The sequence below is a fragment of the Mobula birostris genome, chromosome 1, assembly GCF_030028105.1.
Source record: "Mobula birostris isolate sMobBir1 chromosome 1, sMobBir1.hap1, whole genome shotgun sequence".
Taxonomy (NCBI): Eukaryota; Metazoa; Chordata; class Chondrichthyes; order Myliobatiformes; family Myliobatidae; genus Mobula; species Mobula birostris.
In genome coordinates this window covers 70,066,576-70,091,084 of record NC_092370.1, presented here as the reverse complement: position 1 = coordinate 70,091,084, position 24,509 = coordinate 70,066,576, and the positions used below count along the sequence as shown (strand labels likewise).

Genomic DNA, 24,509 nt, shown 5'->3' with positions numbered 1-24,509 from the left:
ACTTCTCCTCTTAACAGTTCATGGAAAAAAAGATTCACAGTTTTCTATTATTGAGGAAAAAAACCCACTAAGCTAACCTAAAACAAAAAAAGAGGGGACTGGGCAGTCCATTTTGAGGATACAGTTTAAAAAGAAAAGGGAAAATCCTTCTGATCAAATCTAAAAATTCGCGGAGAAAAGAGAATAATTAACTGAAAAAGTAATAAGAATTATATCATATGAAAATATTGAATAAAAGATTGCCAAGTTTGCTCAAATTTAAAATATGTATCAAACATCCGACTTCTTATTTTCTCGAAACTTAAACAAAACATAATGGAGGAGAGCCAAAAAAATACAGTAGGTGGATTGGGATCCTTCCAGTACAATAGAATAGCTCCCCTAGCCAATAAAGTTGAGAAAGCTATCATGCGTTGAGCAGAAGCAGGAATAACCTCAAAGATTGCCGTAAGTGAATTAGGTTCTAGGTCCAGACCTATGACTTTTGATAACGTTCTAAAAACATCTCTCCAAAAGTTATTTAACTTCATGCAGGACCAAAACATATGAGTTAAAGTGGCCACCTCAGTGCTGTATCCATCACAAGTAGGATTTATATTAGAAAAAATATGTGCTAGTTTATCTTTTGACATATGCACCCTGTGCACTAACTTGAACTAAATAGATGAATTATTAACTAAATGACAAATTTGATTCCATTGATTATCTGAAAGTGATTCTTGAAGTTCCAATTCCCAAGCACGTTTAACATTAAACATCATTTGTAAATTCAATAGCTATTTATATACGATGGCTATCAATCCTTTTTGGAATGGTTTAAGCTGAAAGATAACATCTATCATATTTGATAAATGAGCAAATGGGTAATTTGGTAACAAATCACGTAAAAAATTCCTAACTTGTAAATATTAGATTAGATTATGAGGACACTCAGTCCCTGTTTATTGTCATTTAGAAATGCATGCATTAAAAAATGATACAACATTCCTCCAGAATGATATCATGAGAGAACACAAACAAACCAAGACTAAAACTGACAAAACCACATAATTATAGCATATAGTTACAACAGTGCAAAGCAATACCATAATTTGATAAAGAGCAGACCATGGGCACAGTAAAATAAAAAAGTCTCAAAGTCCCGATAGACTCACCATCTCACGCAGGTGGCAGAAGGGAGGAACTCTCCCTGCCATGAACCTCCAAGCACCGCTAACTTGCCGATGCAGCACCATTTGAAGCACCTGACCACAGCGGACTCTGAGTCCGTCTGAAAACTTCGAGCATCCAGCCAGCCCCTCCAACACAGCCTCTCCGAGCACCAACCTCTGACGAGCACTTCGACCCTGCCTCAGCCGCCGAGCAACAAGCAAAGCCTTCCCCTCCGGAGATTCCGGACCACACAGTAGCAACAGCAGCGAAGCAGGCATTTCAGAAGTTTCACCAGATGTTCCTCCGTGCTCTCACATCCGTCTCCATCAAATCAGGATTGTGCACAGCACCCTACTTGACAAATAACAGACATCACCACCGGAGTGGTCGCTGCGAGCTGCGTCGTGCTGCTATCTTGATATGGGCCATTTTCTGGGAACACAATATCTAAAAAACTGTGCATTAGATAAATCATATTTGTCCATTAGCGGAGAAAAAGACATTAAACAATCCTCTAAAAACAAATCTAGAGAAGTTATTTTTCCCTTAGTTTTCCATGTTAAAATGGCCTTGTCTAAAATTGATGGTTTAAAAAAATAATTAAAATGGATATTACTAGAAAGAACAAAGTTATTTAAGTCAAAAGATCTGTGAAAGTGAAACCAAATTTTTAATGTATGTCTAACAATGGGACTAAGATTTTGTCTACCAATCTTAGAAAACAAAAAAGGAAGAGGAGCTCCCAACAAAGAAGCCAAAGAGAACCCCTTTACCGAGTTCTCCTCCAAGTCCAACCATGAAGGACAATCCTGCATATCTATACAGTGAATCCAAAAAGTAATATAACGAATATTCATTGCCCAGTAATAGAGTCTAAAGTTTGGTAAGGCCAAGCCACCATCTTTTTTTTAATTTTTGCAATAAAGGTTTACTCACTCTGGAGCGTTTATTATTCCAGATATATGATAAGATCATAGAACCTATTCTATCAAAAAACGTTTTCGGGACAAAGGATGGAACAGCTTGAAAAGTGTATCAAAATTTTGGTAAAATTGTCATTTTTATAGCATTTAATATTAATTAATTATATCAATTAATGACATCGTCATAGGCAACCATTTGGAAAGCGTTTGTTGTGTATATTCAATTAAAGGAAAAAAAATCGTACTTATATAAATCTTTAAAATTTTTAGTAATTTTAATACCAAGATAGGTAAAATAATTTTTAGCAATATTAAAAGGTTCTTGAAACTCTCTTGCCCAGTTTGATTAGTCACATGGGTGTAATTGGGTGGTGTCAGCTTGTTGGGTCGAAAGAGCCTGTTGCTATACTAAAACTCTAAATAAAATATAAACTTTATGAATTCTGATAAATTTTAACAGAGTGAATGCACAAGTGATAGTTGTCCTGCCTGGGATGTGAATCTGTCTAATTCTTTTCGAAAGAGGTGTGTGAGGTTGAGTCACTAAGTACATACAGGATGGAAATCAAATCCACCTTAGATATGAAAGGAAACAAGAGATATGAGGTAGGACATAAAGTGTCACTGAAATAAAAGATCAGCCATGATTTTATTCAGCAACCAGGAGGCACAAGCACCAAATAGCCTACTCTTCTGAAAATCAAAAAGTCTGCAGATGTTGATTGGGGAGAGGGGGGGGTGGAAGGAGGGAGAAAATGCTAGAAACACCCAGACTATACCTGTGGAAAAGGAAACAGCATTAATGTTTCTTACTATAATTATAATGGCCCTTAGTTGGGACTGGGAATGACAGAAGACATTAATATTAAGCTATGGGTAGGGATGGATAAGACAAGAAATGTCTATTATTGGGTGAAGCTGATGTTGCTCTGGGGATGAGCTCCGAGCGAGGTCACCCAGATGGTGGTTTAAAGTGAACATTTAGTGAGAGAATATTGTTCGTTGAAGTTACTAAGTGAGAGCAGGTAGAGGGGGCGAGGTAGAGAGAACAATGACAAAGGAATTTAGAGTTGCAAAATGCAGGACTAGAGACAGCCTGTAGTGCTCTCTGAATGTCCAATTTTGACCTGTCATTATCTATTCCCTCCCACTTAGCATAGTGGAAGTGCCAAACAACACAATGCATGCTGCCTCGGTTTGAAGGTGGGATTTTGTGTCATTAAAGCAGCTCCTGTTGTAGTGGTGGCATGGCAGCATTTCGCTTTACAGCATTAGCGATCACCCATCGAGATTCAATCCCCACTGTCATTTCCTCTGGGGTTTCCTCCGGTTGCTCTAGTTTCCTCCCACATTCCAAAGGCATACAGTAAAGGTTAGTGAGTTTGTGGGTACCGGAAGCACTGGTGTGCCCTCTTCTATGTCGATGAGACCTGACATAGATTGGAGGAAACTGCTTTGTCAATCACCTTCGCTCCATCCGCCACAAAAGGCAGATATCACGGTAGCCACCCATTTCAGTTCAACTTTCCATTCCTCATTCTGACTCTTATCTTTTTCAAAACAAACTGGTAAAACTCAGTTTTGCATTGTGCTATTGGGTCATCTGGGAATGGAGTAGAATTGTCAGCATTAGATCTTCTAGCGAGTGTTTTCCATTCTTATTGCAGTTCTCACTGATACAGATTTTCAACAAGAGAACTCCTACGTATGTTTAATTTGCTAGTATCCATTGATTTGGTATTCCAGAAAAATCTTTTTGTTTTCCCAGTACTAACTTCTGTATTATGTACTTGGCACATAATAATGTGAACAAACCAAGTTAGATTCTGAGTTGTAGCATGATGTTTTAAGTAGTTGTTGAAGAAACTTATTCTTTCTAAATTAAAGCTGTGTTCCTTTTTCCCTCAGCCAATCAAAAACCCTCCAGCAGGAAAGAAGTATGTACGATGTCCATGTAACTGTCTCCTTATTTGCAAGGACACATCACGACGTATAGGATGTCCAAGACCTAACTGGTTGGTATTAGGTTGCTGAATTCTAGGTTTTAGGGCTTCAGTAGCTATTCCTAAATTTAAAGTTTTCTGAAATCTTAAAACATGTTTATGAGCAAGAAGGAACATATGTGAAGTTATTTTACTGAAACTTAAAGATAATGAGAAAAGTATTTTGAAATAAAGCAATAATGTTTTGTTTGTTATCATTACGATAAAATTGCGATTTACTTATCGGACCTGGTGATGAAAAAATAATGAAATATGTGTAGGTAAAATGTCAAAGTTATGTGGATAGTTCTCGGCAGGACTCAGATTTTGAGAGCACAATGATTTCTATTTTACTGTTGTCATACACAATAGCAGTGCCATTGAAAATTAGCTTTAGGATGGGGGAAAATTTAAGTTAACAAACTTAAATTAGCATGAGTTAGTGTGCAACTCATGAGGCCACGCTACAGGTATATAGAATTCTCAAAGGAATCTGAACTTGATAGTTATCCTTAAACCTCTGCCTTGGTGGATCTATCACTCCCAGTAAGCCCTTCACTCCCCACCCACAACCCCTCCCATCCCTGCCACTGAGGCCTGACTTAACCCTCACAGGAGTACTTTGTCTTGGTAATTTGTTAGTTCCAGAATTTTTTGCATTGCTAATTATACTTTATCATCTCCAAAATTTGTCACTTTTAGATAATCTGCTGCTTTTGTAATTTCTTCACTTGTGTTCCTTTTTTGCTGCCAGTTAAGGAGCGCTGTACAAATAGCTTGAATTGAGAGTTCCTTGGAAATTTCCAGAGTTTGCATAATTGAGATTAAATAACACAGATTCATGACGTTTGGAACAAATCCAGATGGATCAAAAATTAACTGTTGTAGAAATGGACAGTAGTGAATCAGAATTTTCTTCTGATTTAACAGATCACTGGTCTTCACAGCTGGTCCATAGATCATTTTATTATCATCTGTAGATCCATCAAAATGTAATAATCAAAGATCTGCTATATTACATTGTTTTGCTTTCCCCAATGTCTGAAAGTGGCATTTGGTGTAAAGGTAAGTGTGTATGCTATCACAAGGGGATGCCTGTCACATCAGGCAATCTGTAGTGTATCCCTGTATCAAGCAAGTGACAAATGCTTTGTCTATAGCAGGCAACAGTCTCTTCATTTTCTTAAAAGAAGTTGGATAAAATTAAAATCACTAACCTAAAGGGAAAGGAATTGCATTGTATTTATACTCAAATATATCTGACTACAGCACTATCATTATATGCCTCCCCACATTAAGAAAAGGGACACTTCCTGAATTTCAATGATTCCAGTGAAAAACAGGACATTAGTAGGACAGTGTTAGATAGAAACCTATCCATCTGTGTTTCCATTGTCATCAGCTTTACCAGTGTAAAATACTGTCAAGGACAGCATGAAAATGCTTTTTTAGTGTGCTGTGAAAGGTGGCTAATGCCACATATTTAAAAAGAAAAGATTGCTGTGAAAGTTTAGCATGGTAACATCCTTATTTTCTCTTCTTGGACAGTTGTATCTCTGGCCAAGGATAAACCTAACTGGAATTTCAACCCAAGCTCTGGTAAAGTTATGCAAACAGGGAGAAAATCAGTTTTTTAACTAACTTGGCAGTGTGCACAATGGCATAATGTGATCATTGCACATTCTATTAATGGTAATTCCTTCTGACAAGTACCCTTAAAACAGCCTTTGTTTCTCTTACAAACATGCTGTGCTTTATCGTATTGAGACTGATTGCCTTGGATTCAGACCATGCTAACTCATCAGCCATGGTGTCCAATTACCTATGCTGGCATGTTCTGAATATGAAAAGCCAACCAAGCTCTCTATCCATATCTGAGAATCATCCCACAAAATGCCAGAGGTTCTGAGATGCTGGGTCCAGAATACCCTGACGGTAATGCTTGTGAAATGTCCAGGATTGCAACATCTGTAGTCTCTTTTGTCTCCAAGAAATAGTAACTGATTTTATCATGACATTCATATGTGGGTTTATAAAGTGGGCAATTGTTCAATTTCATTGCCACCAGCATTTGATACTTTTGGTCAAATAACTATATAGTTCATCCCTTCCATTATAAATGCTCAGTTTACTGTTCACAGTATTTATAATGACTCTTCCCCTGTGCTTTAATCTATTGTTGTCTTACTGCATCAGAAGTTTCCTTCAATAGCATGGAGCTTGCATTATACTCTAAAGCATTAAATGAGTGAAGAATTCTACATTCTATTTGTATGTCATAGCACATTTTATCATTCAGCTTTCATTCTTAACCTTTTTCCAATTATTACTATATCATAAATTTGGGCTGTTGCATGTAGCCGTCACTCAGATGGCTTAATTCAATTTCAGTAAACTCTTCAACAGTTTAGATAAATTGTTCAGGCCAACTGTCTCAATGGATGAACTTTTAAAAATGATTAGTAAAGCAATGACTTTTTCTAAATTTCAGTAGTGTTACAGCATTAAAATGGCTATACCAGCGGAGTCATTTCCAATTTAATTGTGTGACCATGCAGCTTGGCTATTTTAGCTAGTGTCTTGTGCCATTCAACGAATGGAATAGATAGTTAGCAGTAAAGTGAAAAGAAAACACATATTTCATATGATGGATGATGAGGAGGAGGAGCAGGATGATGATAAACAGGATAATGAAGTGATCTTGGACTTGACCTACTCACCGGTTTGTGCCAAGTTTGTATGTGTTTGTACTTGATCTGCTCCCTATGCTCATATTCATCTCATATATCTGATTACCTGACTGGTAAGCTTTTACTATGAGCCTTTTGTAGGCTGTTTTAGCACCCCCCCCCCCCCCATTTCTTCTCTCTTCTTTATCCATCGCTATGTTTCTCCTGATCATACTTTGTTTAATTCCGTTGCTGTATTGGATGTTTTATTAGCAATTACACTGGACAACATAGATTTTGCTCTTGAATACTTTTGGATGTATTTTATGGATTTTGGGCTGCTGATCACGAAAATCAGCATGAAATTTCCCTATCACTCACCATTTTTTGAAATTGCCTATATTTGTTATTTCAATTCATAATTCAAGTCAGAATAAGTGATGCTAGATTAAAGAAGGCATTTTTTGTTGGTCCACAAATCATACAGGTTATCAAAGACAGGCGATTCAAAGAATTTATTGTGGGACTGGAGGAAATTGCACTGAAGGCATTGAAGGGTGGTGTTGAAATTTTTCTTGGCAACTACAAAGCACCAAACTACGTGCAGCTGGTTAACAACATGCTTCAAGCATACAAAATCGCAAACTGCAACATGTCACTAAAGATTCATTTTCTACATTCCGATTTAGACCTTTTGCCTGTAAATCTTGAAGTGGTTAGTGACGAGCATGGTGAAGATTTCACTAGGATATTGTGGTCATGGAGAAATGGTATCAGGGCAATTGGAATCCACCAATGCTGGCTGATTATTGTTGGACACTTAAGCGAGAAGCCTCAGACACTGAGTACAAATGAAAATCGAGAAAGCATTTTTAGCTTAGTTTAACTATTGGAAAGCATCAGCACCATTATGCAATTAAATGCATTCTATTCAATAAAAGTTAATTTCTTGTTTCTCCAAATTCCTACGTGATACAAGTAGTCTGAAATTACATTTGTGAACACAATATTTGTGTTCAAGTGGTCTATCAAACAAAATAAAGTTTCTGAGGAAGCAACACTTTTGGAAAAAAAATTGTTGTCCAGTGTTATCAGTCATAATGTGTGAGTGCAAAGCCCTGTGGCTTAAGGATATGGAGAAGTGTGATAAGCTCTTCACTCTTCTCTACTTGACAGAAATATTATGGAAAAGCTTCTGTTTGTAAGAATTGAACTTCAAGGTGCTAACAGGACTTTCAAGAGTTGCAGAGATAGTGCAAATTGCATTTGTGTAGAGTGTACTGTAATGACAATGAGCAACAGACTGTAGTCAAGGGGAAGCTGGTACACCAACGCTTCTATGTGGGCAATGAGACGATTCCAACGGTCTTCGAGAAGCCTGTGAAGAGCCTTGGTTGGTGGTATAACGCATCCCTCAAAGGCACAGAGCAGGTAGATCAGCTCAGGAAGGATGCCGTCATTGGCCTCAAGAGCGTTGACAGAACCACACTTCCTGGAAAGTTGAAGCTCTGGTGTAGACAATCTGGGCTCCTTCCACGCCTCGTGTGGCCACTAACCCTGTATGAAGTTCCAGTCTCGAAGGTGGAAAAGCTGGAGAGACTGATCAGCTCATACGTAAGGAAGCAGCTTGGTCTTCCCAGGTGCCTCAGCAGCATAGGGCTTTATGGCAAGGGAGTCCTAGAGCTACCCATTTCCAGTCTTTCAGAAGAGTACAAGTGTGCCTAAGTAAGACTGGAAATGATGTTAACAGAGGCGAGTCATCCATTTGTAGCACAAGCTGCCCACATAGAAACATAGAAAATAGGTGCAGGAGTAGGCCATTTAGCCCTTCGAGCCTGCACCGCCATTCAGTATGATCATGGCTGATCATCCAACTCAGAACCCTGTACCTGCCTTCTCTCCATACCCCCGATCCCTTTAGCCACAAGGGCCATATCTAACTCCCTCTTAAATATAGCCAATGAACTGGCCTCAACTGTTTCCTGTGGCAGAGAATTCCATAGATTCACCACTTTCTGTGTGAAGAAGTTTTTCCTCATCTCGGTCCTAAAAGGCTTCCCCTTTATCCTCAAACTGTGACCCCTCGTTCTGGACTTCCCCAACATCGGGAACAATCTTCCTACATCTAGCCTGTCCAATCCCTTTAGAATTTTATACATCTTGGATAGTGAGAGGAAATGGACTCCATCAGACGCAACCAAGCAAGCAAAGGCGGCACTCAAGCATAGGGACATCGTGGGCCGAGTGTAGCAAGGGTGGAGCGGTCTTGGCCTTGGGGACAGTACACCAGCCTGGAACAAGGTTGCTGCGTCTCAGAGACGCAGGTTCGTGACGCAGGAGATATGTCGGCAGGAGGAGGCAGCAACATGCGCAAAGGCCGTCACTCAGGCAAGGCAAGGGCAATGGATGAGATGGGAGGGAGTGGAGAAAAGAAAGATCTCCTGGAAAGAGCTGTGGGAGATGGGGACATTCACAGCAAGCTTCACCATCAGGGCAGCCTACAATGTCTTGCCGTCTCCCATGAATCTCAGCCAGTGGTATGGAGAGGACCCCACATGCTCCCTCTGCCCGACTTCAGCAATGCTAAAACACATTCTGGTGGGCTACAAGACCAGCCCTACTCAAGGCCAATACACCTAGCTGCACAACCAGGTGCTACGGTGTCTTGCAGCAGTGCTGGAAAGTCAGCGGATGAGCATCAACGCTCTCCTTCCCCCTTCATCCCGCTGGCCGTTAACAGCATTTGTCCGAGAAGATGAGGGTCAAGCCAGGCTCGATACATCGAGACCAGACACCGGACAGCTAGGTGGGGCACGTGATTGGAAGATGGTGGCAGACTTAGGCTAGACGCTCTGCTGCCCAACTGAAATTGCGGAAACCAACCTCAGACCAGACCTTGTACTATGGTCGGCCTCACTCCATCTCGTTTACATCATTGAGCTTACAGTGCCCTGGGAGGATGCAGTGGAGGAGGCCTACGAGCGCAAGAAGCTGAGGTATGCTGAGCTTGTAGCCGATGTGCAACAACGTGGCTGGACAGCAAGGGTCCGACCGGTCGAAGTAGGCTGCAGAGGATTTGTAGCCACATCAACATCAAGGCTACTCCAGGAGTCGGGAGTGTGAGGAAAGACGCAACAATTAGCAGTCAAAGACCTCTTCGGAGCTGCTGAAAAGGGTAGTCAGTTGCTCTGGATGAAGAGAAAGGGTTCCATCTGGACCCGCAAGTGAGTGAAAGGCATCTAGGGGGTGAGCCCGGGACGCTGGGATTCACTGCTGAACCCTCCAGAGGTGTCGTGGGCCTATCAACGAAACACTGAGGAAGGAGGGTGCCCACTTGATAACCGAGAAGATGCCATCACTCACTTGGCCACCCCACAGAGTCTAGGCAGCATGTCCTAGGAGTGCAAATAAGGGATATTAACATCTACTCCTGCATAACATACATGCATATTTACTTAGCTGTACAATGTCAGGGCTGATGAACAAGGAACTGACTTTAGTCAGTTACTAGACACACAAGAAGAAATGTAAAGAATCCTAGAATTACTTTCAAAAATGATTCATAGATAACTAATGTAGCACTTGTTCCCTACAGCAGACGCATAATTAATTTGGGGCCAGTGATGTTGATCCCAGAGGAGCAGCCTGCCCAGCCTGCTGTGCCAATCCAACCTGAAGGTACACGTGTGGTGTGTGGACATTGTGGGAATACTTTCCTGGTATGTATGGAGGTACTATGGGAAGAATTAGAGATCGGATAATGATGAATAAATAGTAACAACTTTTACTTATGGCGCTTTTGACTTGCAAAACTTTCCCAAGCACTTCTCAAGAGTGCATTCAAACAGATGCTGAGTCTTTTGAGATATTAGGGCTAATGATTAAGATCATGGAAAAAGAAGTACGTTATTTGGAGCATTTTATGGGAGAAAATGCAGTTGAGAAGTGTGGAGATTTAAAGAACAAATTTCCAGGGGTTGGAGGTTTGGCAGTTGAAGGCATAACTGCCAATGGGATCATAGGATAAACGTGCAAGGACAAAACAGACAGTGTTTAAGAATTATCAATTGTATTTTCTGCAGGTGAAGTGCACTGTTAGATGGTGAGAGCATCATATCATACCCATTCAAAGGCTGATATTAGAAAATATGCAAAAGCATTATCATTATAATAGTAATGGTGGAACTACTTAAACAGTGAAACACACCAGCCTATTGACTCATCATCAGAATCAGGGTGTGTACTTCAAGGCAGTTTAGATTAGTAATGGCCTCCTTGGGTGCATTATAAAGAAAAAAAGTGATGGATTGAAACCAAATGTCATAGTGGTGCAGAAAGTCACGTGGTTCCCCCATAAATGCCAGGAAACTGGCTTAAATCCTGATCTCGTATGCTGTCTTTGAAGTTTGCATATTCTCCCTGTGACTACATGGATTCACTGTAGGTCTTTGGTATCATCTCACACCCCAAAAATGTATGGATTACTTGGTTCCAAGGCTACTGTATATTGCCTGTAGTGTGTAGTTAAGTAGTAGAATCTAGAAGGAGTTGATGAGAATGTGGGGAAAATAAATTATGGGATTATTGTAGGATTGGTGCCATTGGATGGTTGATGGTCAGTGTTACTCAATGGGCTGAAAAGCCTGTCACCATGCTATATCTCTCTCACCCCACAAAATGGGTCGGATACATGGACAGAACCTGAACAGTTAACTTGTATATTATGTTATGAAGCACAATGCAAAGAAAAATTATATGTCATACCAAAGAAGTCGGGCGTGCTGCAGAACGCACGATAAGAAATACCAGAAGCCACTATGACAAATGAGTTAATTGAGAGTAACATCACAATGGGGAAGAAATGTGATCTAAGTGACTTTGACTTTGGAATGATTGTTGGTGCCAGATGGGGTAGTTTGAGTATCTCAGGAACTGCTGATCTCCTGGGATTTTCATCCCAACAGTCTCTAGAGTTTACATTGAATCGTGCAAGAAACAGAAAATGTCCAATTCATGTCTGTGGGAGACAATGCCTTATTAATGAGAGATGTCAGAGAATGACCAGACTTGTTCAAGCTGACAGAAAGGTGACTGTAACTCACTATAACATCTCTGAATGTACAACACATTGAACCTTGAAGTGGGTGGGCTACAGCAACAGAAGACCACATCTGGTTAAATTCCTGTACCTAATACCTTAATCTTATTCTAATCATATTCTTTCACATCTCAATCAACTCTCATAATTCTCTCAACACATACCTCCGCTCATCTACATGAAGAACAATTTACAATAGCCAGCCAACCAACTAGCATGTCTTTGGCATGTAGGATGACATTGGAGGGAAAATTGTGGTCACAGGGATTAATTAGATCACACTTTCAAGGAACCAGTTTGGTATAATAGGCTGTATGGTTATCTTCTGTGCTGTATCACTGACTCCATAATTCTGAAAAATAATTATAGAATTTATGAGACTGTATCTGTCCCTGCCATAGTCATTTTATAGGTAAGCATCTGGCTTAATAAAAACTCACAGTTGACTTTTGTGTATCATTATGGAATATTTCCTCATATTTGTGTGGATTGGCTCAAGACCTCTCTGTGAATTATCAGTCACCACAATCACCAGTTTTTAAGTGACTTAAGCCATTTTTATTCCTCATGGGAAATTTTATGGATGTCCATATCAAACATTGTTAAGTTGCACTTGAAATGTATCATTAATAACTTTCCCTTACAAGGGAATGAAGGAAGAAAAGAGTTCTATGTTTTAAAAAAACAGAATGTTCTTTGACCTTTTAAAAAATATATTAAATCAATGTTTGTTTATTTACAGTGGATGGAAGTTAGATTCAATACACTGGCAAAATGCCCACACTGCAAAAGAATGTAAGTTCAGTTCATTTCTGAGAGATTCTAATGTTATCATATCAGCTGGTTTTGCTTGCTTTTTAAGTGAATGGCTAGGATTTTAGTGAATGGGATCTGCCATCTGCACTTATTACTGGAGTACACAATCTGGTTGGATCTGCATGGCTGGACTGCTGGCTGAGAGCATCCTAGACCTGACTGATTAGAACCATTCATAGTCATGTTGTTGAGCCAGAACAAGCCTGGCCCTTGGATCTGTCATGAAACTTATTGAAAGCCTCTGGATATTCAGGTCATTTAAAGATATTAAAAACTTAAAATAGAAAAAAATTGAAATACTTTATTAACATTTTAAGTGAGGAAAATCACCAATGTACACTAAAGTCTTGCATAAATCTATTACAAGCAACACAAATAATTGAAGTACCTACAGTATATTGTTGTCTTCATTGATATGAATGGTCTCATGCAAATGTTGAATAATCTTGACTCAGAACACAGAACACATTTTGATAACTGTCAGAATCATATTTATTATCACTGACATATGACATGAAATTTGTTTTGCAGCAGTAGCACAGTGCAAAGATGTAAAAGCCTATAAATTACAAAAAGTAATGCAAAAATGTAATATCCAGGTAGTGTTCATGTGTTCATTTAGCATTCAGAAATTTGATGGCAGAGGGGAAAGAAGCGGTTTAAATCATTATGTGGGTCTTCATGCTCCTGTACTTTCTCCCTAATAATAACAGTAAGAAGGCATGTTCCAGGTGGTCATAGTCTTTAATGACAGATGCTACTTTATTGAGGCACTGCCTCTTGAAGGTGCCCTGAGTGGTGGGGAGGTTTGTGCCCATACTGGAGCTGACTGAGTATATAATGCTCTAGCCTCATGTAATTCTGTGCGTTGGAGGTGTCATACAGGCTGTACGGCAACCAATCAAAATGCTCTCCACAGTACATTTATAGAAATTGGTAAGAGTCTTGGGTGACAAATAGTCATAGTCATACTTTATTGATCCCGGGGGAAATTGGTTTTTGTTATAGGTGCACCATAAATAATAAATAGTAATAGAACCATAAGTAGTTGAATAGTAATATGTGAATTATGCCAGTAAATTATGAAATAAGTCCAGGACCAGCCTATCGGCACGGGGTGCCTGACCCTCCAAGGGAGGAGTTGTAAAGTTTGATGGCCACAGGCAGGAATGACTTCCTATGACACTCTGTGCTGCATCTTGGAGGAATGAGCCTCTGGCTGAATGTACTCCGGTGCCCACCCAGTACATTATGTAGTGGATGGGAGACATTGACCAAGGTGACATGCAATTTAGACAGCATCCTAATCAAATCTCAAATACCTGACAATGCTCAGCCATTGGCATGCCTTCCTCATCAGTGCATCAGTGTGTGCGCCCAGGGCAGATCCTCTGAGATGTTGATATCCAGGAACTTGAAACGGCTCATCCTTTCCAATGCTGATCTTCAATGAAGATTGCTGTGTGTTCTCTTGCCTTTCCTGGTCATTGGCCTTGTTGACATGAGTGTAAGGTTGTTGCAGAACCACTTTATCAGCTGATCTGTCTTGCTCCAATAAACTTTCTCATCACCATGGGACATCGCCATCACTATGGGAATTAGGACCTATCAAGTCCAGCACATGCTTGATAAAGTTTTACTATATCTACCATTTTATGTTCTTTTCCAAAAAAATTACATTGGTAACAAATGTTTTCAAAAATACTGAAAGGTGTTTCTTAATGTAAGGAATTTTGTTTGCAGGCTAAATAAATCAGAGAATCTGATTTTCTACTCATTTAAAAATCAGTTATACAAATATTTTTTCAAGTCAGCTGTGGCATGACCAATTTTCAATTTTTAAAACTGATCCCTGAATATTTTTATTTGTAAAGGCATGAGTGTTTTTGATTTTTACATGCAGAGGTGATCACAGTTTGATGAAATGAAATCTTGCTGAATAAAATATATTTTGAACATTAAAAGCCAATGTAACATTTTTGTCATGGGTGTCAATGATTTGGCTGCCATCTGTGCACTGTTTCCTATTTCAATGTGCTGTTGTTGATACACTATTGAAATGTCTTTTTTTCTAGTCTCACTGTACAATGTTCACAGTAATGGTATATTTGAGTGATAGAAAGCTGGGAATTTTAAGCAAAATAGTTACATGCAGAACATGGTGAAAAATATTAAAATTCTAAACTTTGCCCATCTGTTTTTTAGTTTTGGGAAACCTGGTAGCAAAATTAAGGTCAGCTTTTGGAAGAAGTTAGTGTTTAACAACGTTGGTTGTAGGCAAGGGCTTGGACAATTTCCTTCATAAGATTTCTCCAATCCTTCTCTATATTAAGGATACACAAATCAAAGAAGTAAGGGCTGTGGATTGGATCTGCTTGTTCCTGTAGCTTATCTGGAGAGAGTACCCTACCTATCTGGAAGCCAGATTTGTCAGTCTAGTTGTTTTGGGTGGGTGTGTCTGTGTGGGAAGGGGGAGGGGGAACTGTCATGACCAAAAGATTGGCAATGCGGAATTGCATACATGAAAAATATTGAAATGTGAAGGCTCCACTTAGATAAGCAGAGACACTTCATTAGACCAAGTTGCCATTCAATCATGTGCTCCCATGGATGATTTTACTACAGGAACTGTGTAAGCCTGGTTAACTCCCTTCTGTAGGATATGTACTCAACTGCATCTGTTGCCACAACACAGGTACTGTATGTAACATTGAGACTGCAGGCTAAGCAAGCTGTAATGAAAAGGGTGACCTAGAATGGTATAGCATTTCAACTTATGCAACTTAACCAGCTATTAAATATCAACGAGACATGCGCTTGACCTTAAATAAATAATATGACATCTGTGTTACTAACGGAGTTTTCTACATTTTTTTTTGTTTTGAGATTCAGGCATTTTTGGCACAGTTAGCATTTATTGTCCTTCTAGAATTGTTTTTAAGAAATTGGTTGTTATCCACTTTTATGAACTGCTGCATTAACAACTAGAGATGGTACTCTCACAATGTTGTTGGGTAGGGAGTACCAATATCTAGACCCAGTGATAATGTAGGAATGCAGGTAAATTTTCCAAGTCAAGAGAGTGTGTATAGATGGTGGTGTTCCCAGGCCCTTTTGCTCATTTCTTCCTTGATGGTAAAGGTGGTGGGTTTTGGAAGTGCAGTTGGTGTAGCCTCAGAACTTCAGTGCATTTTATGAGGAGCATCTGGCAGCTCTTGGGCTGTATTCCCTGGAGTTCAGGAGAATGAGGGTGGATCTCATTAAAACATTCCACATGTTAAAAGGCCTGAACAAAGTTGTATCCCATGGTAGGGGATTCTTGGACAAGAGAGCACGACTTCAGGATTGAAAGACATCCATTTAGAACAGAGATGCAGAGAAATTACTTTAGTCAGAGGGTGGTAAATCTGTGAAATTTGTTGCCACAAGTGGCTGTGGAGGCCAAGTCATTGGGTGTATTTAAGGCAGAGATAGATGGGTTCTTGATTAGCCAGGGCATCAAAGGATATGGGGACAAGGCAGGGGAGTGGGGATGACTGGAAGAATTGGATCAGCCCATGACTGAATGGCAGAGCAGACTCGATGGGCCAAATGACCTACTTCTGCTCCTTATGGTCTTATTTTTAAGTGGGTCACATTGCAGCTGTGAGGGCAATGGGTGTCTTGTCAATTCGGCAACAATTAAGTGGGCTGCTTTGTGCTGCATGGTATTGAGTTGAATTTGAAGAGGTGCATAGGAAATACTCCATCATGTTCTTGACATGGGTCTTGGTGGTGGAAAGGCTTTAGTGTGTCAGAAGATAAATGTCTTGCTGTAGATTACCTAACATCTGAACAGGTCAAGCATCAGCCACATTTATGTAGCAATCCACCTGACTTTTTGTGATTGTTTCTCCCTCACCACACCCACACACTATTGAAAGTGGTATTCAGTGTTTGTAATGCTATTAAGTATCAAGGGTAGGTGGTTAAATTCTCTCGTTGTAGATGGTAATTGTCTTGCCACATACCAGACCTAAAGGTTCTCCAGGTATTCCTGAATGAATTCCGTGAATTGCTTCATTTTCTGAGAAGTTATGAATTGGTGTTGAACATTGTGCCATTATCTTCACTTCTGAGTTAATAATGGAAGGAAAACCATTGAAGGAAAAGCTGACTATGATTGAGCCTGCAGCACTCCTGCAGCAATATCCTGAGACTAGGATAACTAAGATTCAACAACAACAACTGTCTCCCAATGTGCAAGGTTTTCCCGTCACTTAAATTAACTTCTGTTTTGCCCTGACTTCTTGATGTCACAGCTGGATGAATGCTGAATGATGCCTTGTTTTTGAGATTAATCAGTTTTACTTCACTTCTGGAATCTAACATTTGTTCCATGTTTAAACCAAGTCTGTGACAAGCTCAGATATAGATTAAAAGTTATTTTGCACATGTGCATTGAAACATACAGTGAAATACATCATTTGCTTTAATAACTAACCCAGTTTAAGATGTGCTGGGGGCAACCTACGAACCTCAGAGCTAAGTAGCCCTAGAAAAACCCAAACAGTATTTTTAAGTAGGTTATTACTGAGGATATTTTAGGAGGTAGCACTTTCTTTGCTATTTAACTGAACTCTTTGATTTATGACCAAATGTAGTGGGTTTACAGAGATTTAATCCACTAGTCCTGCAATTGTTTAGCTTTGTCTTTTGCTTGTTGCTTTTAGAATTTAATATCCCTATCACCCTCTGTTAGCATCTTTACTAGGTTGGTACCTCATTTTTAGATTCGTCCATACTGTTCCTAGTATATCCTTGTTCTTGTGTATCCTTCATTGAATCAATGTTGATTCCCCAGCTTGATTGTAAAGGTAGAATGAGGGATATGCTGCAATATGAAATAGAGGCACCCGAGAGTACAGGTACATAATTCATTGAAAGCAGCATCACAGTTAGAGAGGGCAGTGAAGAAGGTATTTGGCATGCTGGCTCTCGTAGTCAAGGCATTGTTCATGTTCATTTAATTTTCATTCAACCATACACATTTCTCCACGGCCAAGGTACAAAACATAGTACATACAGTCATACACAGCACAATAAGTTTCAATAGCACATACAGTCACAAAAACAAGTCCCTGAGGGGCAGGGCTTGAAGATTGATGGTACATGGGATGTTGTCCTGGAGCCACATTTCTGCAACAACAAATACACAGCATTTCCTCATCTCGCGCTGGGTCAACTGCAGGTGAAGGCCGATCAACTTGTCTCATGCTAAGTCATCCGCAGATAAAGGAAATCCAGCTCGTCTTCCAGGAGGTGAACACTGGTAAGTAGCACCGACAGGAGAGCCAGCCTGCAGCATGCCCATCACGTCTCTGTTCTCTCCAATGCTGTCTCTGGCAACTCCTCCCCTTGGTGGTGAGGCCATGATCTGTGCAGCAACTGAGGCCACACAGCTCCCCCACCGTCAGTCTTTCCAATGAACCTGACTTGCAGTATTTTGTGTTACCAACGTCCAACAGGTTGTGCAATCACAAGAAAAACATTTAAGACACACATTTTCACTATTTGTTGGAGCTGGAAAGGCCGCTTAAACCAAGCACATGGCTGTCTTACCAAAAGTAAGAGTACTGAAGTTAGGACAATATGTCAGAGACATTGGAGGGACTGCACTTGAAATATCGTATAAAGTTTTGGTTGTCCTGTTATGGGTAAGGCATAAACTGTAGAGAGTGCAGAGATGAGCTATGAGGATCTTGGCAGAACTGAGGCCCATGTGGTAGGGAGAAGATGGGCAGGCTAGGACTTTATTTTTTTTTTAGAGCATAGGAGACTAAAGGTTGGCTTATAAAGATGTATAAAATTATGAAAGGCACAGATAGGGTGAATACGCATGTCTTTTTCCCCCTCAGGGAAGAGGAACTTGAAACTAGAGGACATAGGTTGAAGGTGAGGCACAAAATATTTAAATAGAATTTGATGGGCAACTTCATGCAAATTGTGATGTAACTGTGGAATGAGCTTCTGGAGAGTGGTTGAAATAGGCAGAATAACAACATTCAAAAGACATTTGGATGTGCATAGGAGGGATTTAAAGGGAAATGAGCCAAATTCAGGGAAGTGGGACTAGTTTGGTGGACACAATGATCAGAATTAATGAATTGGGCCGAGGAGCCAATTTCCATTCAGTATTACTCTATGACTTTAACTCTGATTATTTTGTGATGCTGTACATTTCTGCTTCCATTGTTAATTCCAGTTTTTGATGATAGATCTGTTTGGTGTCATCTCGCAACTGCTCAATGCTACCTGTGTTCTTGGGTAGTGCATTTGATTACTGATAGTATGTGGATCCCAAAAAGGCAAAATTTATGCTATAGTTCCCTCTTAAAGCCTATTTAATGGAAACAGGAGTGGAAACTATAAAAGGTGTGATTCTTTTATTGGGAGTTTTATCTTGAGCAGTGTTATTGCAATTAATTTTTATGATTCAGATGATGGGATCTTCAATTAGCAAGTACAATTTTTTTCTCTAAATTAGTTGTAGATGTCAGATTATGAAAGTGATTTTAAACAATGGAATAATAGTTTGCTACTGACATAAGTTGCACAGTTGGTACACAAACTACCTTTTGTTATTTTTTAGATCATCTGTTGGTAGTGCATTGCCACGAAGGCGTTGCTGTGCATATGTAACTGTTGGAATGATATGCGTTTTCATTGGAGTTGGTTTAACTGTAAGTAGAGCTTAATCCTGTGAAGTTAATTGTGTATTCTGCTTTTCCTGTTTGCTGACTGCCTTCTAAATGTATTCCTAGTTATGATTCTATATTTGTTTGTAAACGTTCTTTATTTCATTGTGTCTGCATAAAGGTAGTTACTTTATTTATGGAATTAAATAATCTACTATAGCTAAGCATGTATGTGGTTCCAAATTGATACTCCTTGTTCTATATAATTTTTAAACAAATAAGGTCTAAGAAAATGCATGGATGGTAGGGGTATGGAGGACTATGGTCCCAGTGCAGATCGATGGGAGTAGGCAGTTTAAATGGTTCAGCACAGACCAGATGGGCTAAAGGGCCTGTTTCTGTGCTGTACTTTTCCCACTCTATGACTCTAAAATACCTTGACAAATATTAAGTACTTTTAGTTGATTTTAATTCTTTGAAAGATAACAAAAACTTGGAAATACAACCATGTTAATGAAGTTGTGCCTGTGCTATAGATATTTAAGTGTGCCTGGCTCTTAAACATTCCCATTTTCGCAAAGTAATGTATTTTAATATTTTAATGTATGATGACTTTGCCTAACTCAGTGATTTTGATTACCAATGTAAAATGCCTAATTATGTTACCCAATGTGAGTACAGCACATGACTGTAGCAAGCAATGTTTGGTTATTTTTTATTCTACTGCCCAAGTGTGGGCCGTTATATTTGGAGACAGATGGTTTGGTGCTTGTGAGTGGTTGGGAATATGCAAATCCTGATTGAATATGAGAAATCTTCTACTATATGGCAGATAGTCACTGGAATGATACTTGGAGACTGTGATGATATTGTAGAGATTGAGATGACAGCATCAAAAGGTTGAGGAGGGACTGTGGAAAAGGTTCTGAAAAAAATCTAACTACAGGAGAGCGGGAGCAAGAACATGGGCAGTATTTTGAAGATCCTGCTCGTGTGAGAATAGAGGGATTGCTACTTTTGTAGGCAGTTTACAGTCCATCAAGCTTTGGCTACAAGCTTCCTACTGAAATTCAAGTAAAACATTTGCAAAAGGTTAGCTTTAGATGCAATTTAAAGAAAAAGTACATTTAGAGAATTGTTGGAGATATTATCATTTAATTCTTGCGAGTGCATTTCTAGATTTGAAGTGGTCTTCCAGCTGCACATTTCAAATTGAGAAGCCTTTTTTTTTAACCTTGTAATTAGCTATTCAATGAAGATCATTTTTGTGAAAGATGTATGACAGCCAACTTGGTGTCTCATTTGCATAGTTTAGTGTTGAACAATATACGGAATACTTCCATCTGTCCTGCCTTGAGGATTATTGGGCAGGATGTGCTCACAATTTCAGTTCCAACATTTGTAATTGGAACTTGATCCCTGAAGCCAGTTCCTGACTGGCAAAGAAAATTTCCCTCTTGTAAATATCAAAACCACCCTCCAGAAATGCCTTTTCTTCAGCTTTTTCAGTCAAGCTGTGAACAATCTTGAACACTTGTAAATGCCTAACATTTTCCAAACCCTGAAAAATACATTCTATTAAAAACTAAGTTACTAAATGAAGCTAATATTTTTTCACTCAGCTGCTATTGTCCTCTGAAATGAATACATTCCCTGAACATATGTTAAACTTGGTAGAGTTTCATTGAACATATTTTCACTGTAACTACAATGAGATTGCAGAAAGTATCACTTCACTGCAGGACTACATGGGGAATCAAATAAAGAAACAGTTGTAATAATAAGAACATCTGAGAAAGTGTGCATTCTCTATATTTGCATGAATGGCCCTTGTATGATTGTTAAGCTAGCAATTTCCCCCCAAATTTTAGTAATGAGTTCCTTTGCAGTACATAAGATTTTATTAAGCTATATGGAACATATTTAAAAAATATTTTTATTATTGTTTCAAACTTGGAACATGTACTAAGAAATATGCATCTAGATTTTTGTAAATTCTATCAAGTTAGTAGGTTAAAAAATAGTTTGACAATTTACACAGCTTTAGGCTTTTTGTGCCCATTCAATTCTACATGTACATGTTATTGAATCAATCATTTTAACTGCAGGACTACTAGTTTATCCAGTTTATATAAGCTATCTGGTGACTGCTAGCTAATAAACTAACTATTTATAGATTTAAACCTGTTCTGATTTTCACATGATAAATGGAAATGATACCTGACACTGAGTTAAGTATCTGTTTTAATAGCAGTTTTAAGCTATTTAACTGTTGTGCTTCTTTTTTTTTGAAAGGTTGGGACCCAAGAATTTGCAAGACATTACACTGCAACATATGTTTCCTGGGCTTTTGCCTATCTCCTAGGTCTAATCTGCCTAATTCGAGCTTGTTATTGGGGAGCAATAAAAGTTAGCTATCCTGAGCACACCTTTGCATAGACAAATCAGTTATCCAGTGCTGAAGATCCGATGGTCTACAAATCTTTTTAAAAAAAGGACATTCTCAAGTTAATGGAAATCAGCTTTATAGACTGATTAGGTCCAGGGAATATAATGGTGTCAGAATGTGCACATTGCACTATGGTTTAAGCAAGTGTACGTTTTGTTGCTGCTAGATTGCCATATGCTGAAGACAAATGTTGCATATATGTCGCTTGGAATGTATCTCATTTTTGTCTTGGTTAATCTTTGTCATACAATCTTTGTTGAAATTTGCTTTTTCTTGTGGTGGACAGAACAAAGGAATATGATGCAACAATTTAACTCAATGCATACACCATTGAAATATTTCTGTCCAGCCTTGATGTTTTTAAATTACTCCTATGAATCTGAACATTTGAACAAAATTGCATAATAGCTGAGCAATAAAAATACATTGCATTTTCAATACTTTCATACTTTTGCATAGCTGCTTTTTAAAATACCTGCATTGAGAGTGTCAGGATATTATGGTGGCAATAGTAAATGATAGTAACTTGCTGTATCATATTTATCTTATTGTATAATGCACATACCATCATTTTGATTAAGCAGAAATGTGTCAGGAAAAGATTTAGTTTTTGCTATTATTATAGTACAATGATCTACTTTAAAATTTAGAAAATAATCAGCATTTGAATGTAATATTTGTACCAAACTAATCACAGATACATTAACTGTTGCTTTGCTGAAGTGCATGCATCCTTTTATAAATAAGATAATAAAACACACAAACACGAGTGACTACTGTTACTAATTTATGACAAAACAATGAAGAACATCAGAATGTGTTATCCTTTAATTAAGTTTGTGTCCTACACGTTCTAAAATGAATATTGTATTGTGGTCAAGTGGAATTCAGTGAATTACTTGTGTGTGTTTGTTTATAACTGCCATGTTTCCCTCGTTCAAAATGTTCCCTTTACTGTGTTCACCACACAAACTAAGCTTGTTTTCTCACACATGTAGCATTTGCTGTGCTACACACTCTATCCCAATTTAACCTAATCTACATTTTATCATCATCTCCATCTCTAAGCACATATGTCCTGCATAAATTCACTTCTGAAATGGCACCAATCCTCATGCTTTCTTTCTGCAGAAACAAAACAAAGCAGAGAAGGGCATTGAAGAAGCTTTGAAGTAATAAAATGGGTGAAGGCTGATTACTTCTGAAGGGTGTCTATGCATCACTTGTATTCCTTAATTCAGTGAAGATGCAGGAAGCTTTATATCTTTGAATCCTGTTCTCGGGCATGCAAACACTTTCAAAATCAGCCACTACATTGCCAGTATTACAGTCTAGATTGCAAGCAATATGTGGGAATGAATATTTGGGGCCTTGGAAGATTGAGCATACGGAATATGTTGTCTGCAAATATCCCAGGGCTCATTATAGGAGGATCAGCAGCCTATTGGGACAAGGGAATGCAAGTTGGCAGATTTCATATAGTGCTTGACTTTTTTTATTGCGACAAATAATATTTTTCTGATACCAACCTTTAATTTTAATGAAGTCAGTTATGTTTTCAATAAAAGTGGAAGAAGCATGCTTGAGGAGGAAAATCCAAAGTATAGGAAAGAATGGAAGTTCTTCAACCAAGTATAATGAAGAGGAAAAAGTAGAGATTTAAAAACTTGTACATACATTTGCTGTTTCAGACAAGTTAGCAAAGTATCTATCAGTTGTGAATTTCAGCTTTGAATGGGATGTGTGACTATGTATAAATAACCATGGGGCACCAGAGTAGTTAGCATAATGGTTAGCACACTGCTATTAAAGCACAGGGCATCAGAGTTAGGAGTTCAATTCTAGCATCCTCCCCATGGAATGCATGGGTTTTCTCTGGGTGCACCAGTTTCCTCCCACAGTCCAAAGGCCTACTGATTAGTAGGTTAATTAGCCATTGTAAATAGTCCTGTCTTTAGGCTAGGGTTAAATTGGTGCTTCCTGGGCAGTGTAGCTGGAAGGGTCTTTTCCATATTGTATCACTAAATAAATTTTTTTTAAAAATTTATAGCTTTTGTCATCTGTATCTAAGTCCATTGCAGATTTTGCTTATACACCTGCCTGACAATAAATGGGTATCAAGCCAATATTTCCAGATATGCATCTAGATTTTCAGAGTTGTGCTGATGAATGCAAATTGTCTTTGCTTTCTCATTGTTCAGTCATCCTTTTCAATTTGTGGGGAGAAACGTATGATTTCCTATTAAGGTAAATTTGTGCTGCAAATTTTCTGTAGGTAATCAGCAAGAAATCCTGCTTTCCAGGTAGACTGACTGATTGCTTTTATGTAGGTATGGTTAACTCAAGCGAGTCTCATATCAACCATTGTCTTCCAGGGATAATATTTATCAGGTGGACTACCAACTGGAAAATGCAGACTGATCTAAAATACTCCCTAAACAATTTGGTTATTGAGGAAAATGTGATAAATAGGAACTTGAGAAGGCATTTCATGGAGAGAGAAATTTGGTGAATATTTGAATCTCGTGATGTTCAATTCAGCAATTTTTGATTCAATATTTTAACACCATTTCTGATGTTACATATGGGTCATTTTCTGTTAGATGTCGTGAAGTGTATGGATTAGATAGAATTTCATCCTTCAAAAAAAAAAGACCAAGAGTATATAAACTTCTGAATATAATTTAACTTCCTGTTCATTCCAATATTACAAATGTTCACTTTCTACATTGTTAAGCTTTGT

At 38.7% G+C, this 24,509-nt stretch overlaps 1 protein-coding gene across 2 annotated transcripts in view; it reads left to right on the top strand.

Moving 5' to 3' along the window:
* Window positions 1-23,936, top strand: part of pip4p2 (phosphatidylinositol-4,5-bisphosphate 4-phosphatase 2) — an 87,467-nt gene extending 63,531 nt beyond the window's left edge. For both annotated transcript variants that reach the window (XM_072256837.1, XM_072256829.1), the window contains exons 3-7: window positions 3,984-4,090; window positions 10,322-10,445; window positions 12,567-12,619; window positions 19,272-19,362; window positions 21,613-23,936. In XM_072256837.1, coding sequence (XP_072112938.1) covers window positions 3,984-4,090; window positions 10,322-10,445; window positions 12,567-12,619; window positions 19,272-19,362; window positions 21,613-21,756 — 519 coding nt within the window. In that variant the 3' untranslated portion in view covers window positions 21,757-23,936. The remainder of the gene's footprint in view (window positions 1-3,983; window positions 4,091-10,321; window positions 10,446-12,566; window positions 12,620-19,271; window positions 19,363-21,612) is intronic.
* The last annotated feature ends 573 nt before the right edge of the window (window positions 23,937-24,509 follow it).